Here is a 27,059-nt window from a genome sequence, read left to right as displayed (position 1 = left end):
TGGGAAGATGGTGAAGAGGGGGAAAGATTCTGAAAAGCTACAAAACTGACCCTAAAAACAAGATAGCACTCTTTGCTTGTCAAAGTAGTATAGCTGTAAAGAATATATGTTCAGCCAGTCGTGCACGGGTGGCTCACGCCTATAATCCTTGCTACTCAGGAGGCTGAGATCTGAGGATCATAATTCAAAGCCAGCCCCGGCAGGAAAGTCTGTGAGATTATTATACCCAGTAAACCACTAGAAACCCGGAAGTGGTGCTGTGGCTCAAGTGGTAGAGCGCTGGCTTTGAGCTCAAGAGTACAAGGACACCACCCAAGCCCAAAGTTCAAGCCCCACAACCGACAAAAAAAAAAGAATATATGTTCACAGGATGTGAGCAAACAGGCCTGCGCTCCTCTGCTCCTGTGTGCTCCTGTGCTTACTGTATTCTGCCCCCGCCACTCCTCTGGAGGACAGTTTGGCAAAATGAAGGAGATGACTTCAAACCTTGGGAACTAATAACAGAAATTTATTGACAAAAGTTTTTTATTTACATATTTTTATTATTATCCTTAAGTAGTTGTGCAAAGAAGTTCCCATTCTACAAAACAGTATATGAGGACAAGGTGTCTGACAACATTGTCAGCCATCGCTCCTAACCCATCCCTTCTCTCACTTTTTTTTTTAAATTGAGATTAGGTGATTACATAAATTTCACATATTTCACAGTATTGTGGGACAGTGACAGTGACAAAAATTGTTTAACAGATTGTTTAACTATGGTTGTAGTTCAGTGGTAGAGATTTGCCTAGCATGCACTAGGCCCTGGTGGGGGGGGGGTGCAGGAGTGGGAATGGAGAGAGGGAGAAGGAGAAGGAGGAAAGGAAGAGGAAGAAGAGGAAAAGGAGGAAAGAGAAGTATGAAGGGTGTTGAACAGTACATCAGGAGCCAGTGATTCTTTTGTAATCCTAACTACTCAGAGAGTTGGAATCTAAGGATGGTAGTTCAGAGCCAGTCCAGGCAGAAAAGTCTGTGAGACTCACATCTCCAATTAATCTCCAAAAAGGAAGCCTGCTAGTTGTGAACAAAAAGCCCAACATGAGCATGCGGAGGTGAGTTCAAGCTGCAGTACTGTCAATGTTTTAAAATAAAGATGACCTGTAACACCTTCAAGATGTGGCCCCAGCCCCCTTCTCTTAACCTTACTGTCCCCACTTTGACAAGAGACCCCCATTTTAGAGACTGGAATGTCAGCAAGGGCCTTAAATGCAGGAAGACAATAAATGCCAATATTTGGTTCTCTAATCTCTTCTTCTGTGTATGGAGATGCACTGGGTTTGGGAGGGACAGGGGAGTTCCCAGAACATAGTCATGTTTCTTGTGTTGGGAGACATTCCTCACAGTGCCTTCTGTTCTACACCAGAGTCGTGGGCAGATGTTCCTTTGTTTCATCTCCTGGGAGCTAGATCTAATAGGAAGCTTCTGGGGAAGGGCCCAGGGACAGCAGCCCTCACCAGGGTCTCCCTGTACAAGGCTCTTGCCTGAACACCAGTGTCCTCTCCACATCTTTTCTGTCCAAAGCTACCAGCCACAGAAGTACTGTCTGACCACCAAGAGGAACTGGCCTATAGAGCGGCAGTTCAGGCGCTCTGGGAGGAAGCAGCCTTGAAAATCATCAAGCCTTAGTGCACTGAGAATCAGAGCAAGCACCCTGGGGTTTTCCCCAAAGCTCTCCTATTTCCTTCTGTGTTCCCACTCACTGTTCTCGCGGCAGGACCATAGCGCCCACCCTCTCTTCTCCCAGCTGACCACTGCTCATGGCCCTGGTTCCGTTTCTAGATCTCTTTCCCAGCCATAGTTCCCTTCCAACTTGGGCTTTAAATCTGTCACCTCAGCACTTCCCCTTGTCCCCATCCAGGCCCCCGACCTGGAGCCACTCAGGAGCCACTCTGGGGGTGCTGGTCAGCCTGTTCCAGGCCCTCAGCAGATTTTAGATTTCACAACACTTCCTGCCACCGAAGCCTCTCCACTCCCAACAGCCGTGTTATGCCTTGCCTTAAACAGACCCAGCAGACCCAACTTCCTACCTCCTTCCTTTCTACAAGACCCCAGCTCTAGCTCCAGGTGGCTGTGCCTCCTCCAGACCAGGCTTTGATTTCAGCGCCCCTGGGCTCCAGCTCCTTCCTCCTCCCAAGCTCTCCCATCTCTGCGCTGTCTGGCAGTGTGACCTTTCTATACCTGCACACCCGTCATGTCACTCCTTATCCTAGAAAGGAAATTTAATCAGTCCAGCCTACTGTGCCAAAAGCCTCCATGCCTGTTCTTCAACTCAGGCTCAGTGGGTTCCCTCTCTTCTGCCATACATATCTAAAACTTTATAGCTGTTTAAACTCATAAAGAGCATTTGCCTCTAAACTTTGCCATACTCCACTCCCCCTTCATAGAAGTCTTCTTCCTGTCTGTCTTCCTTTGCCTAAATCAGGATTTCCATCCCTCCTGACTAGCTTGTTTTACAGTCCTTGCACTAGTTTTGAGCATGGTAAGGACAGGAGCTGTGGCTTTGCTCTCTAGGGCTCATTGAGTGGTGTACAGTGGTTGACTGTAGAGGGCAAGTTTCAAAAAGTGTACAGAAAGCACTCACCTATTGGGTGGATTTAGTCACAGATTCTAAAGCAAAAGATAGACAGCGTACCCAGCTGGCCTAAAGCCAACCAGCGGTCTTCGCCTGCCAATGTCCTCACAGGGGCCACCAGGCCTCCAGCCTTTTACTCAAAATGAGTGATAAACCAGTCATGTCCAAAGTGGAGAAGTTTGGCCGATCAAAATTGAAGAAAACTAATACTGAGGGGAAAAAAACCTCTCCTCTCTAAGGAAACTATCCAGCAAGAGGAGGAGTATATCCAAACATCTTAAAATGGGGATGTCCTCTCAAGAGCAAGGGTCAATAACCACCTGGGAAGCTTGTTTATGTAAACGTATGTGTAGCGATTTGAGGCACCAGCTGATGATTTCCCCACTATGTTTCCTGACTACGAAGGCAGCAGTAGCCAAGTTCCCTTACATTTATTTTTAAACTGAAATTCCAGACAGCAGATGCACATCACAGTAATCTCATTATTGATGACCCTTGTATGTAACAGTTTTAATCTAGTAGGCGCCTTCATTGCTTTAAAATCATTAAAAAGTTGAATGTTTTTGCAAAAGAAAGAAAAAAAAGATATCTAGGCACTTATGGCTCACACCTGTAATCCTAACTACTCAGGAGGTTGAGATCTGAGGATCGCAATTCAAAACCAGCCTTGGCAAGAATGTTTGTGAGACTCTTCTCACTAATTAACCACCAAAAAGTTGAAAGTAGAGCTGTGGCTTAAGTGGAGAAGTGCCAGCTTTGAGCAAAAAACGCTAAAAGACAGTGCTATAACCTTAGTTCAAACCCTAGTACAGGTACAAACTAATTTTTTTTTTCGGTCAGTCGTGGGGCCTGAACTCTGGGCCTGGGCGCTGTCCCTCAGCATTCTGCTTAAGGCTAGCACTCTACCACTTGAACCAGGGCCTCGTGCATACAAGGCAAGCACTCTACCACTGAGCCACCTTCCCAGCCCCAAACTAATTGTTAAAAATACAAAATAAATTATTGTTTTTTAAAAAGCAAAAGATAGCTAAGGTGGGCTAGGGGATCTGTACTGACCTTTGAATATGGCTTGTAGCAGATGAACCTAGAGGAAAAGGAGTAAGTGTCTAGATAGTTTCCTGTGCCCTCAAGTTCAATGCTTGCTTCTGTGTGACAACAGGTTTGAAAAACACAGATCTGGAAAAAAAAAAAAGACTGTGAGGCAAACAGACAAGTAGCCAAAGTCAGAAATGGTATTGTTGGGAAATGCCAAGAGCTCTAAGAGGGTCTTCTGCGTATTTATCTCCAAAGCAAAGCATGCTATCTGGAGTCGACTGTGAATTCTAAGCACTGATAAGCACAAATCAGCACCTTGTGCTTCCTATTTTGCTTCTGTCTACTTTGTGAAAGAGAATGATTTTTACCCGGATTCAGAAGTGACCACCAGGGGCTGAAGCCTGAGATGATTCTGGACCCTGGTGGTGAGGAGTGATGCTCAGTCCCTACATCCCAGGGGAAAGATGTTCCACCAATGTGCTGGGAGACTTGCAGATGGGATGCCCTGACCCTGCAAGGGCCTCTGGAGGTAGGAGGACTTGAGAGAGATAGGGCCGTACTAGTCCCTGTGATCTCATCATGCTCAGGGAACAGTACGTGAGCATGTACTTAAGAAATGAAGGCCTGATTGCTGGGAGTCCTAAAAACAAATCCCACCAGATGAGTCTTATTTTCATCTTTTTTTAAAAAAAAATATTGTTATTATATGAAGGTGATGTGCAGAGTGGTTACAATTACATAAGTCAGGTAAATAGTGCATTTCTTTTTTTGACAAAGTCACCCCTTCCCTCTATCCTAATTTTATCTTTGGACAGAATAGCCAGGTATGGTCAGAGGGCTGTTTGTATGTGCATCTAGAGCATCATTGGACATTTGATGAGGCCGTCACTACATCCTAGGGATGGAGAAATGTGAAAGATGGTAGAATTAGGTAGACTTACGAGAATCCACCCACAAGGCAGGCAGCTGGGGCACCCTAAGTTTTGCCTTCCCTAACTGGTGAGGCAGGGCAGATCTAATATCTTGGATGAGGCCATTAGTAGAACAATGGTCAGATTCCAAGGCGACAAGAATACAACAAATGAAAATCCGAGATCTCAGCAGACAATAATGATGGGCTGAGTCGGAAACAAAAGCCCAACTATACAATTAAAAGCAGGATCTAGGGAATGGGGTTTGATAGCAAGATGTGTGAAAAAAAAGACTCCAGCTCAATCTGTTAGCTGCTTGGCATCTCCAGCCTGCCAAGAAAATGAGCATCAGATTCTAGTCTTCCATGCAGAATGGCTCACTTGAAGAGGGACACTGACAACCGTGGGGCCTTAGGAGAACAAAGGAAAATGGCCAAAAGATAGAAAAGTGGGGCAGTGACACCTAGAAAATAGCCAGCCATGGAGTACAGCAAGTGCATCATGAATGGGGTGCCCAGCCCATCAGAAAGCTCCCAGAGCACAGAATCTAGACGCTCTGGAATAAATCCCAGAAGGGCAGATTTTGGCATAATATGAGAGCAACTTCCTTTATTTAGTCCAACGAATAGTCTGGGCTGCTTGGCAGACATGGTACTTCTTTGGTTAAAATGGATGCTGGTAAGGGCCAGGAGGAAATGTAAGCCATTAGTCTAGGAGACAGTAAGGTGTTTCCTAAATTGGAGGGTCGATGACTCTGTCGTAGGTTTCACTTTTCCACAGGTAACATTTTGTTGCTTACAGTTAATCAGGGAGGTTGCATATCACAAGGTAGAAGCTCAGTGTACTTAGAAAGGAGACCATCTGCATACTGCTGTTCAGCCACAGGCCAGAGTGGGTGATGGCCTCTCCCCTCCACAAAGGAAACAGCTTTCCTGTAATCTTCCCTCGTGCAGATTTGTTTTGCCTGTTTTTATCCCTAAATGGGACTGTGCAGTGTTCTCTAGATATCCTCAGAGATGTAAGTCAGGCAGACACCATAAGGCTGGGTGTCAGGCAGCATTTCCATAGCAAAACTGGCCACTGCTGTTGCTTCCTGAGCTGCCCTAGAGATGTGGAAAAGGCAGCTCACACCTTTGGCCAGATGCCTGACAGCCTTTTAGGGCAGTTCAGCCTCAGCTGGCCCTGGTTCCCTTGGAGAGTGAAGGAAGACAGGGCATCCGTGGGGCAGTACTGATCCAGTTCTCTGCCCACACTAGCTGATGCCTTTGCCTTTCTGAATGCCTGTACAGAGTACTCAGCCCCATGTTCCTGTGCGAACTGCAGGCTAGAATCCTCTGTATTGTAAGTTTAGAAAAGTGGACTCCAAATTATCTAGTGTCTTAGACTCCTCGAGTGCTAATCCAGTGTCCTGGTCTTACAGAGGCCCCTGGAGGCGGGCAGGGTGGAGGCTGAGGCTGGCCTGGCCTGTGTCTCCCTGCTGGAGCCTGTTGCCTTATATGACAGTGACTGGGAGGGCTCCAGTGGCTTCGGCATCCTTCTCGGCCTGCCTGGTTTGAACTCTGCCTGCTGTTTCCGGGTACTTCTGGGGAAGAAGAGCCCGCAGGCCGGCCTTGGCTGTGCGCTTTGCCTGCTTGCTGCGCAGTTGAGGTGGCATGTGGGGTAGGGCCCTTCTTTTTGTCCTCTGTAGACCAAGCGCTCCACTTGTAAAATAAAAAAAGGTAGCCCTTCCCCTCTCCTGAGTCCCAGTGGGAACTGAGAATGTAGGGTCTGTGCTGAAAAGACGGGGAGGGCTGTTAGGATGAAAGACAGTGGGAGGGCTGGCCAGCAGAGAGGGGTTGAAAGGAGGAGCTCCCTCTCTCAGATGTGGGTTCCTTTGCATGCAGTCACCCCCTCGGTGCTGTTTTCTTTTCTTCCTTTCTGGATTACAGCCCTGGCCTGACCCCCCCGCCCCTCCCCAAACCCGCCTCTTCCCTTTTGGACCCGCCCCCAGCACTGCTGTGAAGCCTGCCAGCTCTGGCCCGCTTTCCAGGCCCACTGTGGGTGACCAGGATCCCTTGCAGGCCTAGGCTGGGGGCAGTAATGAAGCCCAGATGCAGGACTCCTGACTGGCCCAAAGTTTGCTTCAGAGCAGAGGCAGCTTGGAGGAGCCATTTACCTCCCACTGTGTCCTAGCCCAGCTGCTGTTTAAAAAGCTGGAAAGCAGGTCCTGGCTGAGTGAATGTAAGGAGATGGAAGAGGCTGCTGGGGAAAGGGGAGGAGGTCGGGGGGGGGGGGGGGGGGGGGGGGGGGGGGGGGGGGCAGGGTAAGAGGGGAGGAAAGGCAGGCACAGAGTTCAGGCAAGGTCTGCACCATTGAGGCCTGGAGTGGGGTAGAGATGGAGGTTCCAGCTCACTACCACCCCTTAATGGTGGCTGCCTGTCCTCAGTGCTCTAGTCCAGGGCCCTGGGGAAGGTCCATGCAGATCATGGCAGCCCTCTGCAGAAAGAGTTCATGGCCAAAGGATTGACCTCCTCCCCCCCCCCCCACTGTTTTCCCAGATGCATACAGATGTCAGGCAAGCCACAAAGATATGCACAGACTCCATTTTCCTAACAGTCAGGCCCATGTTGAGAATAGAGAGAATGATTGGTTGCTCTTATGGTTGCCAGATGCAGTACAAATATCACATGGAACAAACATGCTAAAATAAAAATGATCATTTATCTGAAATTCAGATTTAATAGGCCATCCTGTATTTTGATTTACTAAGTCAGCCATGTCTACTTTGCCCTTCTGGCTGAAATTCTTTTTTTTTTTTTTTAACATCATGGTTTCATTGAACTGAAGCATACAAACAACAGTGCACACAGGCCATTAAATGCATGACTCAGCGGATTTTCACAAGCCAAACATGTATGAAACGGACATTTAGGTCAAGAGAGGACATAGTACCTGAGCCTCTCACCAGTATCCCCACATCCAGCAGGCTAAAATTTATCTGCTTTGGACTTTAGGTGATTGAGCTCAGACACCTACATCTCCCCCCATTGGTCATAGGGCCTGAACTTTGAGCCTGGGCACTTACTGGAGAGTTCAGGGATTCTCACATCTCAGTCTCCTGAGTAGGTAGGATTACAGGCGTGAGCCACCAGCATCCAGTGACACCTAAGTTTTTGTGTGTGTCTTCTTTCCCACAGTACTGCGAAGATGGGCCGAGTTGGAAGTAATCCTTCATGTGTGATCATGACTCCCCATAGGAGTTAGCTGTATGGATTAGCCTAGTCTGTTTATGCAGGGTACTTCCACCTGTATGAACATTTTAGTACCTCTTTCTCTTTTACTTAGTGCCTAAGAATAGCATTTCAGGGTCAGGGAAAGGTATATATGCACTTTTTTTTCTTTTTTTGTGCTGGTACACTGGAGCTTGAACTCAGGACCTGAGCACTCTATCTGGTACTCTAACCCTTGAGCTATACTTCCACTTCTAGCCTTTGGTAGTTAATTGGAAATCAAAGTCTCATGGACTTTTCTGCCCAGGCCGGCTTCGAATCTTGATTCTCAGATCTCAGCCTCCTGAGTAGCTAGGATTATAGGTATAAGCCACTGGTGCCTGGCTCTTCCCTTGCTGCTTTTAACTCACCCTAACCCTTGAGACCTCATGAATAAAATCATAGTTCCTTTTGGGGGGACAGGAAGGGGTCTGAGACCAGAACTCAAACTCAGTACCTGATACTTGCCCTCATTGGCTAGTGCTGTACCAACTACGCCATGTCTCCAACCCTGAAATCAGAGTTCCAACCTTTAGCATTGAAGGCCTGTTTGGGGAATATCATCCTGAAGACGAATTCTAGTTCCATCCTGAGCCAGTCAAAGCAATGCTAAATGACCACTCAGAATCTCCACTCAGGCTTCTGATGCAAGAGGTTCTGCTGATTCACATTTGGCTCATGTACTAAGAAGTCCAGGGGCTGCTGGCTTCAAGCACACCTGGCTTCAGCCACACACTTGTCCTCTGCTGGTCTGCCTCCCTGATATTGCTTTTAGGCTTTCCCACTGGGAACAGGATGACCACCAGCACTGTGGGGTTGGTAATGTGTCACATTAGCAGCTCTCCTGGGAAGACATACTTCTCAATGGTCCAGCCAGGCCCTGAGCACATGTTAGTAGCTGTCACTCTCCTGCCCACCATGGAAAAAAACTGGGGTGGGGGTCCCCAAAGGAAAGATTCTAGATTCTTTTACATTGAGTAAAAGCAAAAACAAAATATTGCCCCATCAAGCCAGGTCACCTCTGGGACTGGGCGCTGTCCCTCAGCTCTTCAGCTCAAGCCTAGTGAGCTACCACTTTGAACTGCAGGGCCACTTCCGGCTTTTTCTGTTTATGTGGTGCTGAGGAATGGAACCCAGGGGCCTCATGCATGCAAGGCAAGCACTCTGCCTCTGAGCCACCTTTCCAGCCCCCTCTCAGTTGTTTTCTTCCTCTAAATACTTTTGTTTGTTTTATAGTACTGAGAATAAACCCCAGAGCTTTCTATGTGCATGCTAGGCAGCAAGCATTTTACCTCTGAGCTATATACTTCAAGCCTAGTTTTATCGCTTGATGTATCGATATGCAGAAGATATACAGAGACAAGGATGTTGAACCAGTTTGCACGTTGTTTGGGATTTTTTGCTAGTTTTTGTCAGTGCTGGGATTTGACCTCATCTTGAGCCACATCTCCAGCCCTAGTTGTTTTAAAGTTATTTTTTAGAGTCTTTCTCCCCACCCTAGCCCAGACAGCAATCTTCCTAGCTATGACCTCACCAGTAGCTGGGAGACAGGCACAGGCCATATTGCCTGGCATGTTTGTTTTTTTTTCTTTTTTTTTTTGCCGGTTGAGGGGCCTGAACTCTGGGCCTGGGTGCTGTCCCTCAGCTCTTCAGCTCAAGGCAAGTACTCTACCACTTGAGCCACAGTGCCATTTCTGGCTTTTTCTGCTTATGTGGTGCTAAGGAATCGAACCCAGGGCCTCATGCATGGAAGGCAAGCACTCTACCACTGAGCCACTTTCCCAGCCCTACCTGGCATGTTTTGTTCAAATAGTTGCTAGCTTTTTGCTTGGGATAGTCTTGAACCAAGACCCTCTAAATTTCCACCTGCCAGATAGCTAGGATTATACATGTGAGTCACCAGGCCTAGCCCACATTTTGGTTTTCTGAGACATAGTCTTAGTATGTAGTCCAGGCTGGCTTTGAACTCACAATCTTCATACCTCTGTACTAGGATTACAGGTGTGTACCACCATGCCAAAACTTTTGTGTGTGTGTGTATGTGTGTGTGTGTATGTGTGTGTGTGTGTGGTGGTGGTGGTGGTGGTGATGGTGCTAGGGTTTGAATTCAGGGCCTTGAATTTGCTAGGCACGTACTCTGCCACTTGAGTCACATACTTAACACTACGAAACAGTTTTGAATATAACACTCCTTTGCTTGTACATATCCACAGGTTCATAGGGACATAGGGTTGACAACATTACCCTCTTCATGGGTGTCCTGATCTTCCTGGGCTCCTGCTTAACTGGCTCCCTGACTTCCAGCCTAGCCTTTGGCCTCTTCTCAGGTTTTGCTTGCTCTTCTCTCCCAGGCAGCTTCGAAGCCAGCTCAGCCTTGTTATCATCACCCGGATGCTGGGCCAGCAAGACATACTTTTTCTCTGGCAAGAGAAAACTCAGGTAAGTCCATCTCAGCTGGAGCAGGAAGGTCAGTGGTGCATTGCCTACTCAGTCTTGAAGCTTTGCCAGAAAGACTACTCTAAGAACTCAGCTGAATTTGATATTTTTATATTTATTTTTTAAATTATCTCAGCTGGGCGCCAGCAGCTCACACATGTAATCCTAGCTACTTAAGATGCTGAGATCTGAGGATGGCAGTTCAAAGCCATCCTTTGCAGGAAAGTCAGTGAGATTCTTATCTCCAGTTAACCACCAGAAAACTGGAAGTGGTACTGGAAGTGGTGCTGTGGCTCAAAATTGTAGTGCACTAGCCTTGAGCAATAAGAGCTCAGGGTCAGCACCTATGCCCTGAATATAAGCCCCATCACACACACACACACACACACACACACACACACACACTCAAAAGAAAAAAGATTTTTAAAAAGATAATGAATGGGGGGGAGATAGGAAGGGAAAACAAAGGAGGAGGCTACAATGCTTGATAAGAAATGTACTCATTATCTTGCCCATGTAATTGTAACTCCTCTGTGTGGTATTTTCACAATAATAAAAAAAAAGATAATGAATGATAAAAATGGAAACCAATACTATCTGGTGGCTCAGACCTTTAGTCCTAGCTACTCAGGAGGCTGAGATCTAAGGACTATAGTTCAAAGCTAGCCTGGACAGAATACGATTCATTTCCAGTTAAACACCAAAAAGCTGAAAGTAAAGTTATGGCTCAAGTGATAGAGCACCAGCCTTATGTGGAAAAAGCCCAGAAAGAGTGCAAGGAACTTGAGTTCAAGCTCAAGTGCTAATACACACACACACACACACGTGTGTGTGCATGTGTGCACATGCAGGTGCACAAGCAAAATACTACCAAATAAAAGCTCCTCCCTCTAGGTGCCCCGTGGGACCTAGTGTTAAGTCATCTGATCTGGCAACTCAGAGGCCCTAGAGATGCTAAAAATGGGTTAAGAAAGTTGAGAACTTCTCACCTCCCCAGGATTTTCCCAGGAATTCCTGAAGAGATGTAGGGTCCAACAAAACTCCCAACACAACCATACTAGAAGAGGCAGGCATGGAGCTGGGAAGGTGGCTCAGTGGTAGAGTGTTTGCCTCTCATGCATGAGGCCCTGCTTTGATTCCTCAGCACCACGTAAGCAGAAAAAGCCCAAAATGGCACTGTGGCTCAAGTGGTAGAGCGTTAGCCTTGAGCTGAAGAGCTGAAGGACAGCACCCAGGCCCAGAGTTCAGGCCCCATGACCACCACAACAAAAATGCATAGATACATCCATTTGTGTATGTAAATAAAAATATTATTAAAAAAAAAAAGAAGAGGCAGGCACATGGACAAAGGCTGGGTTACACTAGACCCTGGAGGTGTACATGGTAAGCTTGAGTAAATCCTCAGAGTGCTGGTGGAACATTCCAGCATATCCTCAGGCCTGGTGGACCAGGTGTCTAGATACTGTGATTGTAGAAAGAGAGTTCAGAAAAATGACGGGTAGTTGGCTTGTCAGGATGGGCTCAGCCTGGCTTTTGTTCCAATGTTGCCCTTTGCCCTAGAACTTGGTATATCTGAAGCTATTGTCTTTCCTTCTCCAGAGGTGATGGCCCAGCCCCAATGCCTCAGTCCTGTTCTTCCCCCTTAAATTAGTTGTGGTTCATATCTCTTGGGTCTTTCATTGATATGTTCAGTGTCTGTGCCATCCTCCTGGGAGCCAGGTCTTGGAGGGAGGAAAACCCATTTTTCTGTTTACTGCCCCCCCTGGTACATACTAGGGAGGCAGTCTATGCTTGTGGGTGAACAACTACCAAGGTGGATTGTCAGGGTACACAAGAGACAGTGCTCCCCAGGCTATCCTTGGGAAGGTCCATGGAGGAGATGATCTGCCTAGAGGTCACTGGATAGCCAGTATATTAGAGTAAGGAGCCACAGAGATATAGTGATGGGGACACAGAACAGAGGCATTCCAGGGACTCAGATGGCAACTTAATGCAGACGTTGATGCAGGGGAGTGTCACTGAGGCTAAAGAAAATAGAGGGGTGGTGAAGCGGGGAGGCAGGAAGCCGAGTACAAGGAAGACACCTTGCCTAGGAGCTTTGTGGGCAGTGACCAAAAAGACCAGACTGTTTGAAGCCTTGAATGCTTTAACTGGAGGGGTGCACGATGAGCCACATGGGCCAGGAGGGAAGCTGCAAAGGAGGGAGGCAATTGATAAGGGCCCATCAGGGTGCTGCCTCTCCCACTGAGAGATGCCTTGTGAAGTCCCATCAGCTGGCTCCCTAAGGGCTTGGACCTTGAGGGTGCTTAGGAGCGGAACAAGATCTACCCAGAGTCTGGGGTTCCCAGCTGCAGGGCCTGATAGTACACCAGTCACCCATCACCCATCTGCCAGCATCGGCTCAGTACCTGACTACATGCCCATCTGCTTGTTAGCCCATGTCCCGGGCTCTGCCTCAGGTGCCAGGCACCAACAGGCTCTGGGGAGACAGCACCAGACAACCTTGAAAGATGGGTGAGCAACCTGGCTGCAGCCAGGTGACTAACTCTGCCTGAAGACAGTGAGATGGCTCTGAAGCCGGGTCTTAGACGATGAGTCTGTGCCTGTACTTCCAAGAGCAGAGGAAGTGACAATCAGGATGGCTCCCAGGATAGGGAGAACCAGCAGGGGCCTGTCCATAACCTCCACATGTGCTTCCTCTTCACTGCAAGCCCCGGCTGCTCCACAGCCACCCCAAAGCTCTGCCTCTGCCAGGCACACCCCTTTCCAGTCTGGCCTGTCAGACTGATCTCCCTAAACATGCCTCCAAGGGCCCCCTCATCCCCAAAGCTGTCCACATTCAAGCTCACATGCCCCCTTGCCCAACTTCAGCTGGCCTGCCCAGTGCTGCCTGATCTTCTCAGCCTCCTCAAGCTCAGCCTGCCTGTGTCTGCACACAGCTTTGGCTGTGCACTGGCCCCTTCTTCCTTTCTACCATCATGCCCCGCTAGAAATAGAGGTCACTACCGCGCAGCAGCACTGGCTATGTCTTGGTGCTGGTCTCAGGGCTTACTTCTGGTAGCAGCCCTGGGCTCTAAGGATTGCTACCCTCATCCATATTGTGCAGATGGGGAAACTGAGGCAGGATACTTTCCCAGGGCCACATAAGAGAAAAGCAGAGGAGCTGGGATCAGAGTACTACCTATGACCACTGCAGTGTGCTGCCTTGGTAGTCCTTAGCAGCCTGGACCACACCTGCCACCTGGTGCTGAAGGTGCCCTGCCCATTCTCTGTGAAGGCACCTCCAGGGTTGAAACAGACTCTTGTAGAAGCAGAAGCCAAGTTTGGAGGTGTGCAAGTGGTCTGCAGAGCATTACTGGGCAAGAGGGGTCCTCAGCATCCAAGCTGCTTGCCCTATGACTGCCCCAACCTGCAATCCCAAACCCCAGGAGCAAGACAGGGTCTTGCTGGACTTAAGGGACAGGAAAGAGTTGGGATGCAACAACCCCAAGGCTTGAATTTTCCAGGAGAGTCCCAAGGTCTAATCAGTAATCCTGTTGTTCTGTTGAATACTGGGATTATTCCAGAAATAGCAGTGTTTTGGCTTCAGGCCCTAGTATGCTCCAGACTGCTCTGGGCATGGAAGATAGAGCAGAACAGAATTCAGCCCCTCTCTTGGGACATTCCTAGTCAGGGGAAGGCAAACACACAGGCACTGAGAAAGAAGTAACAGTTGGGATGAAGTGCCAGATGGTTATAAATGCTGTGGAGAAAAATAAAGCTAGCTACAGAGGAGAGAAAGCATGGGGAGGATGCAATTTATTTTATTTTATTTTATTTATTTTTTGCCAGTCCTGGGGCTTGAACTCCGGGCCTGAGCCCTGTCCTTAAGCTTCATTTGCTTAAGGCTAGCATGCTACCACTTAGGCCTCAGCGCCACTTCTGGCTTGTTCTGTGTATGTGGTACTGAGAAAGCGAATCCAGGGCTTCATGCATGCTAGGCAAGCACTATACCACTAGGCCACATTCCCATCCCAGGAAGATGCAATTTTATAAGAACAGAGAAAATGGCATTTGTACACAGACCTAAAGGAAGCAGATTTCCTAGGGAAAAGCATGCAAGTGCAATGGTTCTGGGACAGACAAAGGCTGCTTGGGTAGGAGTAGAGGACTGAGGGTAGAATAGCAGGTGTTGAAGTCAAGACAGGTTAAGTGGAGGCTCAGTGAGCCAGAGCCTCAAGGCCATGATGTGAGGGTTTTAGCTTTCATGCCAAAGAGAAGAGCTACAAGTTTGTTGTTGTTGTTGTTTCGTGCCAGTCCTGGGGCTTGAAGTCAAGGCCTCATGTCTCTGCTAGACTCTTGCTTGTATCTAATATACTCTACCACTAGAGTCATACATTTGTCTCTGAGATTTTGCCAGTTAAAGAGGGTATTAAGAGTCTTGTGGATGTGTCTGACTGGGCTGGCTACAATCTCAATTCTCACATCTCAGCCTCCTGAGTAGCAAGGGGATTGTAGATGTGAGCCACTGGTCACAGATGGACACACTGGAAGATTTTGAATGGAGGCCAGACAAAAATCTGATTTGTAAAAAGTTTTAGGTTTACTCTGACTGCTGCATTGAAACTAAATGGTCCAGGGTATGGAGGAAAGGAAGGGTACAGTTATCCTGCCCTGATAGTTGGCCTGGGAGGTAGCAGTAGGGGTGGGAAGTGTTCAAATCTTAAGTCATTTCCCAAGTATGACCAGCAGGGTAAGAGAAAGTAGCCTAGAGTACTCAGGAGATGCAGGGCTAGATAAAATGCCCTTCATTTACCCAGCCAAGACCCAGGCAAGACACAGGTAGAGCAGGTTTGGGAGGAAACTGGGAGTTTGTTTCTTATTCCAGGCCACTTCTTGCAACAGAGCAAACCAATTGTGTTTTTGTTTTTGCTTTTTTTTAGTGCCAGTCCTGGGCACTGTCCCTGAGGTGTTGATGCTGTTGTTATTTGTTTTGCTCAAGGCTAGCTCTCTACTTCATGAGCCACAATTCCAATTCTGTGGGGATTTTTTTTTGGGGGGGGATAGGGGACGGGAGGAGGATACTTAATTTGAGATCAGAGTCTTGCAGACTTTTCTGCCTGGTCTGGCTTTGAACTGTGATCCTTAGATCTCAGCCTCTTGAGTAGCTAGGCGTGAGACACTGGTGCCTAGCCAACAAACCAATTTTGTTGTCATTGTGTTTGAGATAGGGTCTGGTTTCGTACCCCAGACTAGTGCCAAATTCTCCATCCTGCCTTGTCTTCCCTAGTGTGTATACCATCACACTCTGTGGCAAACCACTTTTGCCAAACTGTGTCTTCTAGTTTGGAAAGCACGGACTTTAAGTGGGCAAAATCAAAGAGATTAAATGAAGTTCCTAGGATGGAGTAATCTGCAGTTCTGACCAGCTGTTTACAAACCTAACAAATACTTAGTGCAGTGAACAAAGCTGCCCTCAGAGAATGTACATTCTGGCTAGGGCTCAGGGCTGGTAGTAAATTAGCAACATAAGCAAGGAAGCTCCCTGGTGGGGAGGAAATAGGGGGCGCTGTGGAAAGAAGAACTCATAGTAAAGCAGTTGGCAAAGGTGATAGGTACAGAAGGTGTAAGCTACAGATTGGATGAGGAGTTCAGGTGGACAGGCCCCCTGGCAAGGTGAGCTAGAGCAATCTTAGCTGTGCAAATAGGATCCACCGCCAGGATTTATATATAGGAGCTACACATGCATTGCGGACAGTTGCTTCCCTAGAACTGCCATTGCTTGCAGGGTGCTGAAAGGACTGGTGGAGGCCTGTCCTCTTAGGTGATCATTTTGCCCCAGGTGTCTGTCCTAATATGCTGAGTGTTTGCTGAGTTGGCATCTGGGGAAGGGTGGGGGTGGGGAGATTGCTGGTCCAGCCCTGGCCCTGATGGGACCCACATGGCTCAAATTAGCCCAGATCCAGGAAGGAGATTGGCTAGAGGGGCTGAGCTGGAAACCAAAGAAAATTAGCAGATTGAATAGGCAGCAGCTTGTGGAGCACAAGGAAGTTGCTTTCAAGGAGTGAAAGGAAAAACACAGGAGTGAGCGAGTGAGCACTGTTGTATGCTTTCCTCCTTAGGCCCCACCCAGGACTCCTAAGTAGGGAGCGTCCTGGCCTTGAGTAAGGCCGGCCTGCCCGAGGCTGCTGCGGGGTGTGGGCTGCTGGGCCAGCCCCTGTGCTTGCACAGCTGTGAGCCTCCAGCCAGCAGGCAAGGCTGTTTTTGGAAACTATCCCCAGACTCAGGAGGCCTTAGCAAGGCAAAGCGGTACAGCCTCAGATGAAGCCTCTCTCTGCCCAGAGTCTGACTTCTCCTTCCTTCCTGCTGCTTCCTCTCCCCTCCTAAGCAGAGAAGTCCTGGCTCTTCTCCAGGAGGCAAGGCCTGCCTGCCTCCTAGCCTCCAGCCCAGCTGCTCTTGTCTTGTCTGTCTAAGACTGCTAGGGTGCTGAGCAGGTGCTGGCAAGTGAGTCACAGGAGGAAGCCAGGTGTGCCAGCCCAGCTGGGCTCCAGCAAGGAGCCTGGGGCTGAGGTGCCTTGCCTGTGGCCACAGTGCACCTGCTGGACCTAATGAGACAGTGTTCTGTGAATTACCCTGCCTGTGCCCCTCCCCCTGCCCTGCAGCTCCCCTCTCCCCAGGGTTACACACAACCATGAAGGCCCAGGAGCTGGGAGCCTGCCTGTCTCTGCCCAGCAGTCCTTGCTGGAACCCAGCTGAGGTGATCCTAAAACCTGGTGCATGCGCTGGGCCAGGAGAGGTTAGAAGGCAATCACATGCTTTTCCAAGGATTTCAGGGCCAATTTATTCAGTGGATGGGCAGTTGCTTCACAGTTGAATGGGAGGTAGATTGACACATCAGCTCAATGTTTGTGTGGACCTTGTGGGGAATCCCTCTCTAAACACCCTTACTGCCAGGTGCTGGTGGGCTCATGCCTGTAACCCTAGCTACTCGGGAGGCTGAGATCTGAGGATCGTGGTTCAAAGCCTGGGCAGGAAAGTCCATGAGACTCTTATCTCCAATAAACCACCAGAAAACCAGAAGTAGCACTGTGGCTCAAGTGCTAGAGTGCTCACCTTGAGCCGAAGAGCTGAGGGACAGCGCCTAGGTCCAGAGTTCAAGCCCCACAGCTGACCAAAAATAAACAGCCCTACTATAAGAGGAGGTTTTTAAGACAGAGAAAACTGACACAGGTGTCAGATGATAATGACCTCTTGGTAATTTTATTGGATAAGAACATGGTATTGTGTTTTTAAAAGAAATAATTTTTAATGAAAATGGTATTGTTGGGGTTGTTGGGGATTGTTGGATTATTGGTAGGATCTTCTTGACCCTTTTGAGTGAAATAACTCAATGTTTAGAATTCTAGAGGAGGAAGGGGACATAGTGAGGGCAGAGGAAACAGGCAGGGCAAAACAAAGATGATTGTAGTTACCACTCAAGGATGGACAGGGGGCTTAGGGCACTGTTTCTCTCCGTCATGTCTGTCACAAATGCCACAATGAAAAAAAAAAATGCCACAATGACAAGTTCAGTGAAAAGAGAAGGCTGAAGGGGAGAATGGGCTGGCAGGTGAGAAGCGGAGGGGGTCGTAGGCCTTCCCAGTGACAGAGGAAACCTTGCTCTGATTTTTGCATGAGAAAGAGATTTTTTTTTGGGGGGGGGTCAGTCATAGGGTTTGAACTCTGGGCCTGGGCGCTGTCCCTCAGCTCTTCAGCTCAAGGATAGCGCTCTACCACTTGAGCCACAGCGCCACTTCCAGTTTTCTGAAGTGGTTTATTGGAGATAAAAGTCCCATGGCCTTTCCTGCCCAGGCTGGCTTTGAACCACGATCCTCAGATCTCAGCCTCCTGAGTAGCTAGGATTACAGGTGTGAGCCACCAGCACCCAGCAAGAGAAAGAGAATATTTTGTAGATGAGAATACTTGTGGGTCTAAGAGGCCACTCAGCTCCAAAGGGAGATGAGGACTCAGGTGCTAGAAACGGGTGTTACAGCCCACTGGTGTAAGCTGAAGCTGTCCCCGACACCCATGCCCTCACTTCATGAGTGACTGTCCTTTCTCCTCCCCAGCTGTCTTTACTCAGCCAGCTCCTGAGCCTTATGAGGCCATCATCCCTCAGGCAGTACTTGGTCTCTGAGCTTTTGCCACCCTTCCAGAAGCAACAGCATAAAGCCAGTGCCGAGCTAGACCACAAGGTAAGCACCTGGCATCTGTCTGCCTCCATCAAGGCAGTGCCACTACGCGTAGCGGGCAAGGCAGGGCTGTCTGCATTGCACAGCCTGCGGGACCTGTGGCTGCCAGTCCTCCCAGAACCTCAGGCCATTCTAGGACAGAGGCCAGCAGGCTGTCTTCTCTGTAGAGAGGAGATACTCAGCATCCTTCCAAAACCTGTAATTAGCACCCTGGCCCATACCATGCACTCAGATGTAAGGAAGGTTGTGTGTACGGACATGCAGGCCATTGAATCACCTGGCCCTGCTTGCGTGTGCTCTGTGAGAGCTCGGTCTTTAAGTAGAGTTTGGAAAGATGCAAGAGCCAAAATATGCTGGTGGAAGGGAGGAGGGAGTATGTTTAGAAGTTGAGAGAACATGTAGATAGGGGAGGGTAGAGCTGGGCTCAGCCTCCCTGCTGGTTCCCACTCTGACTGTGACTGAGGCTGAGCCCTTGGCTCACCCCCAGCCTCTCCTAATGGACCTTGCAGGCATCACCCAGCTTTCTCTAAAGCTAAACGCTGGTGGGAGTTGGGCAATGAGCTACTCCTGAGGCAGGAGGTTACAGAATTTGGACCAGTAAGACCTGTGGATCTCTGAAATGATAAATGTCCCATGTGGAGGCTTGAGAATAGATGCTGAGAGCCCAGCTCCTTGGAGCACAGGAGGGGTGCAGATCTCCACCGAGACTGAGGATGAAGAATGGAGATAGGATTCTTCCTAACCAGGAAAGCAGTAATTCCCAAACCACGGTCGGAGGTTGAATGCTGATGATCTAGAAAGCCAACCTTGTGGGCATCACTCTGCAAATCAGATAAATAAGCTAACTACTTAATGAACACAAATGAACCATTAAGAAGATATGCTAATCCCCAGGTGCAGGCTCCTCTTCCAGAACAGGTAGGGAAGGTTATCTTTCAGTCATGCTTCATATTAGTACATTTATGAGGCTTGCGGCCTCCCAGGAGTGTGTGAGCCGTCTGCATGGCCTCTTCTTCTCCTGTGCCAAGTATTTCCCAGGAAGCAGGGGATGGTTACAGAGGCCGGGTGTGGGACTCTAGAAAGAGACAGGGTAGCCCGTGGGGAGGTGTTCTGTCTGGGCAGGACAACTGAGGCTTAGGGGCAGGGGGAGAAAGGGAGATGAGAACAAAGAGGAGGCTGTGTCTGGTCTGGCTGAGTGGAGACTGTAGCCTCCAGGCAACCTGGACCTCACCAAGTAGATATGTGGTTCCTACCAGCCCGAGGCTTCCAATTGTCTCACTACATTTCTGAGTCTGTCTGGTAGTAGTGCAGGAGGTGTTGGGTCACAGGATGGCCTGGGGGTGGGGATGAGCTGATTAAAGGCATCCTTTTACTTTGAGGGCTTTTCTCACTGTGAAAAGCTGTGAAAAGGCCTGTCCACCACTGGTTGGCAGCCATATTGGAAATGACTGATTTGGTCTGTTAGCAGAGAAGGGCTTGCACATCTTTGGGCAGTCACTGTCCCAAACAGTGGTGCTGGTTGGGGACAGTGGAAGGGGCAGACAATGCTGAGGTAGCTCTCAGAACCCCTATACTACAGTGTATGAGTTTACTGGGCTTTCCTTCACCTTGTTGTGAGGGTGTGGTACCTAAGAGCAGATGAAGGCAAGAGCGGGGGTACATGGAGTCAGTGAGGATGAAGAAAAGTGTGAAATGGACCAAGTGCAGACTGGGAGGGGCCAGGCAGGGCAGGTGACTGGGCTCCACTCCCACCTCGGCTCACTGTCTGACTCCTCATTAGGCCTAAGTGTGTTTCATCTTCAAAGACAAGATGGGGCTACTCACTAGCCAAAAAGAGCCGCGGCGTCATCTGCCCTATTTTATAGGGAGTGGTGGTCTGGGCTGGGGATAAGTCTTTCATCCACAGAGCTCAAAGTCTGCCTTTTTGCCCCTTGAATACAGTGGGGAAACTGAGACCAGAATCAGGTCAGCTGGAGGTGATTTAGCAAGGAGGAAATGGCTACTTTCCCAGCCTCTGGGACTGCCATACTGAGCCCCATCCCCCATTCCTCCTCCCCTGGCCAGTTCACTCCTGTCTGGGAGATTTCCTGCCCTAAACTGCAGGGGGTTGGTCACAGCCCTCCTCAAACCCTACAAATAAACACTTCTGCCTGGCTCCTCTCCCCTGGTCTCCCCAGCCTCCTCCTCCCTCACACTGTTCTCTCCTTGTCTGGCTAGCTAGCTAGACGGAGGGCACAGCCATGTCTCTCAGCCTTACATCCTACTTCTGTCATTAGATGAATGAATTAATGAACAAAAGGAATTAATTCTGTTTTAATCCCCCTTCTGAATGTTCTTCTACCTTGTTCTGTCCATCAGCTGTTATGCCACCATTCTGGAAACTGCCCTCCCTCTCTGCATGCCCTCTGACCAGTAATGGCCCCCGGGTCTCTTAATGTCCTCGTATTATTAAAGCTGAAAGCATTTAGGGCCTAGGCTTCTCTGAAGTGTTACCTGTGTGCACCAATCACAGTACTTTGTTGGTAATTATAAGTTAGTGAGGTTCCTGCATGGGAAAGCTAGCCACGAGTACTTTAACAAAAGAGCAACATGCTCAGGCTTTAGCTCTGTGAGGGGGCAAGGAGGCTGGCAGGGGAAGAGCTGGTCAGGAAGAAGGGACAGGCTGAGTTCTCAAAGCTGGCTATTTGTCTCAGCTGGATCAAAGTTGCTTAGCAAATCATATATAGAAAATAAGAACTTCCAGGGACTCTCCTGCTTCTCCAGAAGTGGCTGGAATACTTTAAGCATTTTAAAGTGCGGAGCCATCTGGGCTGGCTATTCAGGAGGCTGAGGCAGGAGAATCCATCCCTGGAGTCCAGGAGTTGAAGGTCAGCCTGGGAAACAGCAAGATACCATCTCTGAAGGAAAAGATAAAGAAGTGTTGAATCCATCGGCCCTGGTCTGTCTAGTTTGAGCTGGGTTCACCCAGAGAGCATCTAGTAGGAAGATACTTGTCTAACATCCTATCTAGTAGAGCTAGATAGAGAGGATAAGACAGGTCTACAGAAGAGAGAGCAGTGCTTCAGAGCTGGCCTCCAGAGCTTCCCTTTGGTCCTCCCAAACCCTTATTTTGGCCCTAGGAAGACCAACATTGCACAACTTGATTCAGTTTGTCACTATCTCCTCCAAGCTACCAGCTTAGTAACTCAGAAGTTGGGGCCTTTTGCTTACTTTAAACAGATAGTGTAAATTGTATGTGGTCATATTTGGTCTTATTATGTTATGTCCAATCTCAGGATTATGATCCACTCTCTTTTATTGAAATTGTTAATATTGTGTCTTGTTAGACTTGCATTGCATACCATTTTTTCCACTGGCCAATTGGTCTTGCTTTTCTCCATTAAGAAATTATATGAGCCAGGCACTGGTGGCTCACACCTGTAACCCTAACTTCTTAGGAGGCTGAGATGTGAGGATTGCAGTTCAAAGCCAGCCTGGGCAGGAAAGTCAGTGAGACACTTGGGTTTTTTTGTTGTTGTTGTTGTTTTTTAAATTAATGGTCGTGGGGCTTGAACTCTGGGCCAGGGCGCAGTCCCTCAGCTCTTCAGCTCAAGGCAAGTGCTCTACCATTTATGCCACAGCGCCACTTCCAATTTTCTGTTGGTTAATTGGAAATAAGAGTCTTATGGACTATTCTGCCTGGGGTTGGCTTTGAACTGTGATTCTCAGATCTCAGCCTCTTGAGTAGCTAGGATTACAGGTGTGAGCCATGGGTGCCCAGCCAGTAAGACACTTAACTCCAATTAACCACCAGAAAATTAGAAGTGGTGCTGTGGCTCAAAGTGGTAGGGTGCTAGCCTTGAGATGAAAAGCTCAGGGATATCACCCGGGCCCTGAGTTCAAGCCACATGATCCTCCCCCCCCCACACACACACAAATTATATGTATGTGTATGTATTTTATGTGTGTATAGGTGTGTGTATATATATATATATATCTTCTATGTGTGTAAGTATATACATGTTTTATGTATATACTTATGAAGGAGAATGCTGGGGATTGAACCCTGGACCTTTCAAATGCAAAGCACATGCTCTGTCTACCACTGAACAATACCTTTGCCCAGGTACTGTGTTGTTGGGAGTCTTTCCCCATAGGGATCTGAAAGGTCTAAGGAATCAGGATCCTTATGGTAGAATGGAAAGTTTTCTCTAGTTGATTAAATGTGAGGTCTTAGAAGAAGTTAACTGACTCCCATGTGTGAGAGAAAAACTAAGGATGGGGAGGGAGGGTAGAATCAGACAGAAGTGAAGCACCAAGAGCCTAGCTCCTTTCCCTGTACACCTCCTCCTAGTCTGAAAGTGTTCTCAGAGAATGCCAGCCTGGAACACACTGAGGGCTGGGCATGGGGGAGTTTTTTGTGGTGTGTGTGTATGTGTGTGTGTGTGTGTGTGTGTGTGTGTGTGTGTATGTATGCTGGTAATGGGGCTTAAACTCCAGGCCTCATACTCTTGTTCAGCTTTTATTGATCAAGTTTGGCACTTTACCACTTGAGTCATACCTCCATCCATTTCCAGCTTTTTGCTAGTTAACTAGAGATATGAATCTCTTAGATTTGTCTGCCCAGGGTAGGTTTGATCCAGAATCTTCAGATCTCAGCCTTCTTAGTGTCTAAGATGACAGTATAAACCATCTGTACTAGGCTTGTTTTGTTTTGCCTTTGCTTTGTGCCAGTACCAAGGCTGGAACTCAGTGCCTCCCTCTCTCTCTTGGCTTTCCTACTCATACCTGGGACTCTGTCACACCTGCAGCCTGGCTTTTTGCTGAATATTTTGGACATGAAGTCTCAAGGACCTTTTTGGCCCAGCTGGCTTTGAACAGTGATCCAGAGAAGTCAGCGTCCTGAATAGCTAGGATTAGAAGCTTGAGCCCCTGGCAGTCAGCAGAGCTGTCAGAGATTAGACTAAGCTCTGATGGCTGCAGTCAGCTTCCTCCAGGTGCACTCCAGTAAGGTCCTGGGTAAGCCACGTGCTGCCGAGTCCTGGGGACACTTGTTTATAGAGATGCTTATTTTGAAAAAGTGATTTTATGGGAGTGCTCCTGAGCCTGAGAGTGCTGTGCAGCCCTGCCCAGCTGCACAAACTCTGGACCTCCAATTAACCACCAGCCTGGCTTCTGTGGGGTGTGTAGCTTGCTGTGTGTTTGTGTGCAAGTGTGTTGTGTGCATCTACTGTAAATCTCTGTGGTGTGCTGTGTGTGTATTGAGAGAGTTGACGAACAAGTTTTACTGCTTTTGCTCTGCAAACGCAGACTGCAGCTGTTGGTCCCAGTGCTGGTGACCCTGCCAGCAGCTGTCTTAATGGGTGGTTGTGGTGGGGAGAGGCTGGCTCTCACTGCAGGGGCAGAGCTGGGCGAGACAGAGAGGGTGTCATGGCCCTCTGGCAGCTCTGTGCTTGCCTCTGCCCTCTCTGGCAGTCTCAACCCCAGCAAGGGGGTGGATATTCCTTGGGGCTTGGCTCCAACACAGGCACCTCACCCTCAAAGACAAGTGGACCTAGAGTCTCTTTGTCTCCCCTGTGCTGTCTGCCTTTCCACCTGGTGAAGCATAGTCCTTTCCTTCCTGGCCTTTACTTGGCACAGAGAGAAGAGACTTGTCCTACTGCAGACTTGGATTAGGCCAAGGTTAAAAGTGTTGGAAGCAAACTGGATTTGGGCTGGATGCTGGTAGTTCACGCCTATAATCTTAGCTACTCAAGAGGCTGAGATCTGAGGATCATGGTTCAAAGCCAGCCCGGGCAGGAAAGTCTGTGAGACTCGAATCTTCAATAAACCAATAGCAAACCGGAAGTGGTACTGTGGCTCAAGTGGTAGAGCACTACCCTTGAGCTGAAGGGAGCAGGGACAGTGCCCAGGCCCAGAGTTCAAGCCCCACGACTGACCAGAAAAAAAAAGAGCACTACGCTTGAGCAAAAAAGCCCTGGTACAGTGCCCAGCCCCTGAGTTCAAGCCCCATGATGGACTCTCCCCTCCCCCCCCAAAAAGGATTTGAGGAACAGAAAATAGACATTCAGGACTCCTGACTTCCTCCCCTTCATAGTCTGTGGTTGGCTCTGTCTTACTTCCTCCAAAATGAGGGGCACCAGACAAATTTTGACTGAGACCTCAAAACAATGGCCTCTGGGAAGCTTACCTTGTAGGGTAGGTGAAGAGAGAGGAGAGGCTCAGGTCTGGGTATGGCAGGCCCAGGCCAACTTTGCTTGGGTGCTGAGAATTCTAGACTTTTTTTGCAAGTGCATAATGAGGGCTTAAATGACAAAGTTAAGATGGGAAGGTAGGCTGGAGTTCTTCAGGCAGCTTTTGATCCAACCCAGCCATCGGGCCTGTTTCTCTCCCTGTGTAAGCTGACTCATCTGCTTCTGACCTAACAATCTTAATGGGTTTCCTCGGCTTTCATGTCCCCTTGGATGGCTCTGTGTATTGTCTTCCTCCCATGCTGACCTATCACATCATACTTAAGCCCTGCTGTGCTAAGCCTTTGCCAGCTGGCCCTACCCCATCTATGAGCTATATGCCTGCAAATCAAATGCCATTTGAATCCAAGCCATGGATGCCTTTCCCAGAACCCCTGCATTATGTGACCATGGCTTAGCCTCAAGTCTCCTCCCTGCATTCCCCAGCTTGCCTGCATGTCCTTGGGTCCCTAGAGCTTATACACTCAAGACGTGCCTCTGGCAAGGTTCTGGTGGCTGATGCCTGTAATCCTAGCTATTCAAGAGGCTGAGATCTGAGGATCATGTTCAAAGCCAGCCCAGGTAGACAAATCCAACAGACTCTTACCTCTAACCAGCAAAAAGCCAGAAAGAAATAGAGGTATGGCTCAAGTGGTAGAACTCATCTTGAGCAAAAAAGCCAAACACAATCATAGGGGCTCTGGGTTCAAGCTCCAATACAAGCACTAGAACAAAGAAACAAGATTGCTTCTCTGTAGGCCTAAGCATCTAGGTAGCTTGGCCTCAGGCTGAGGATGGGTGAGGAAGGTTCCCTCCTACACTGTCTACACCTTCTCTCTGCTCCCTGCTTATTCACCCTCTCAGTCCCTTCTCCTTTGTCTTTGCCAGACCCCTTTAGTGAGGGAAATCAGTCCTGATAATCCTGAGACAACTCATCAGGCTTAGCAGAATCCAGGGCTAAACAATGTCATGAACTCCCCATATCACTGTCCCCACCACTCCCTCTGCCCCTTTGCCGCATTCCTAGGCGGGCTTTCCCCTGACAGTTGTGTGAAATGTGAGGGTGACCTCTTTTCCTCAGATACCCTAGCTAGAAGGAAAGAAAGAGCTTCTGTCCCAGAGTGGAATCTCATTGGCTTGGCTTAGTTTGGGCCATATACCCTGCCAATTAGGTAGCCAGGCCGGCCTATAGTGATTGGCTAGCTGAGTTCATGTGTCCTCTGCTGGACTCAGAGCTGAAGACCTGCCATGAAACAACCTGGCCTAAATGTAAGAGACAAGAGACTGGAATGCTCTTATTTTACTTTATTTTTATTTGTTATTTTTTGTCGGTCATGGGGCTTGAACTCTCGGCCTGGGCGCAGTCCCTCGGCTCTTCAGCTCAAGGCTGGCGTTCTACCACTTGAGCCAACAGTGCCACTTCCGGTTTTTCTGGTAGTGTATTGGAGATAAGAGTCTCACAGACTTTCAACCGGGGCTGGCTTTGAACTGTGATTCTCATATCTCAGCCTCCTGAGTACCTAGGATTACAGGCGTGAGCCACCAGCGCCCAGCAGAGACTGGAATGCTTTTAGAAAGGGGGAAAATCCTAGTTACCTGGAAACCTTGGATTCCATAGAATACCTTGTTTCTTGGTTATAGGTCTTGGTTGTAGGCCTTATGCTTTGGGGCTCCTGGAAAGTATTAGGAAGGCCATACTTCCCAGGTTCTAGCCATGCCAACACTCAGAGAGATATTGCAACAAGTGAGAAAGACCTTGGAAGAAGTGGTTCCTTTTTCTTTTTTGAGGAAATAGCTTTGAGCAAGCATTCCATGGCTATGTAGACCCCTGATGCTGGCTTTCTTTTCTCCTCACACAGATCCATATACTTACTCTCACATTCAGATTCACATGCTGATGTGCACACGCACACACATACACACACACACAGGTGTCAACTCTCACACATGCACCAAGATTCCTGTCACTGTCTGGGCCACTGAAGGAGCTGGGATTTTCCGGCCCCTCAAGGATCAGGGTCTCTAGGCCCAGTTGCAGAAGCAGGAAGAGCCTAGCATCCCTGTCTTGTCATCTGGTTCATCTCCACCACAGCAGGAAGCCACAGAGGAAGGATAAGCTGGGTGGGAACTTTCTCTTAAGGATCGCTCACAACCCCTTGGTGGTTCCCATAAAAGTAGGAATGGTTTAGACATCTGAGATGACCACCATACAGCACATGTATAGGGAAAAAAAGCCCTGAACCTTCCTGCTTTTATCCTAGCCCCTATCACTGTTCCACGCCAGCCTTCTGTACCAGAGCCTCCCATTTCCCACTCTGTCCTCAGTATCCACAGCAGGAGCTAAGGCTACTCAAGGTTCAATTTCAAGGTTGGGATAGAGGGGGCTGGGAAGGTGGTAG

The 27,059-nt window shown here is 48.7% G+C and overlaps 1 protein-coding gene and 1 pseudogene across 1 annotated transcript in view; both read left to right on the top strand.

The window, feature by feature from the left end:
- Window positions 1-27,059, top strand: part of Fam178b (family with sequence similarity 178, member B) — a 91,270-nt gene that overhangs the window by 55,954 nt on the left and 8,257 nt on the right. The window contains exons 12-13 of the mRNA XM_013019729.1: window positions 10,157-10,244; window positions 18,329-18,454. Coding sequence (XP_012875183.1) covers window positions 10,157-10,244; window positions 18,329-18,454 — 214 coding nt within the window. The remainder of the gene's footprint in view (window positions 1-10,156; window positions 10,245-18,328; window positions 18,455-27,059) is intronic.
- On the top strand, window positions 2,754-2,892 carry LOC105988224 (annotated as a pseudogene).

Source organism: Dipodomys ordii, unplaced genomic scaffold (assembly GCF_000151885.1).
Source record: "Dipodomys ordii isolate 6190 unplaced genomic scaffold, Dord_2.0 Scaffold47, whole genome shotgun sequence".
Classification (NCBI taxonomy): Eukaryota; Metazoa; Chordata; class Mammalia; order Rodentia; family Heteromyidae; genus Dipodomys; species Dipodomys ordii.
Note: the sequence above shows the minus strand (reverse complement) of the source record. Positions and strands in the feature narration are given on the sequence as shown.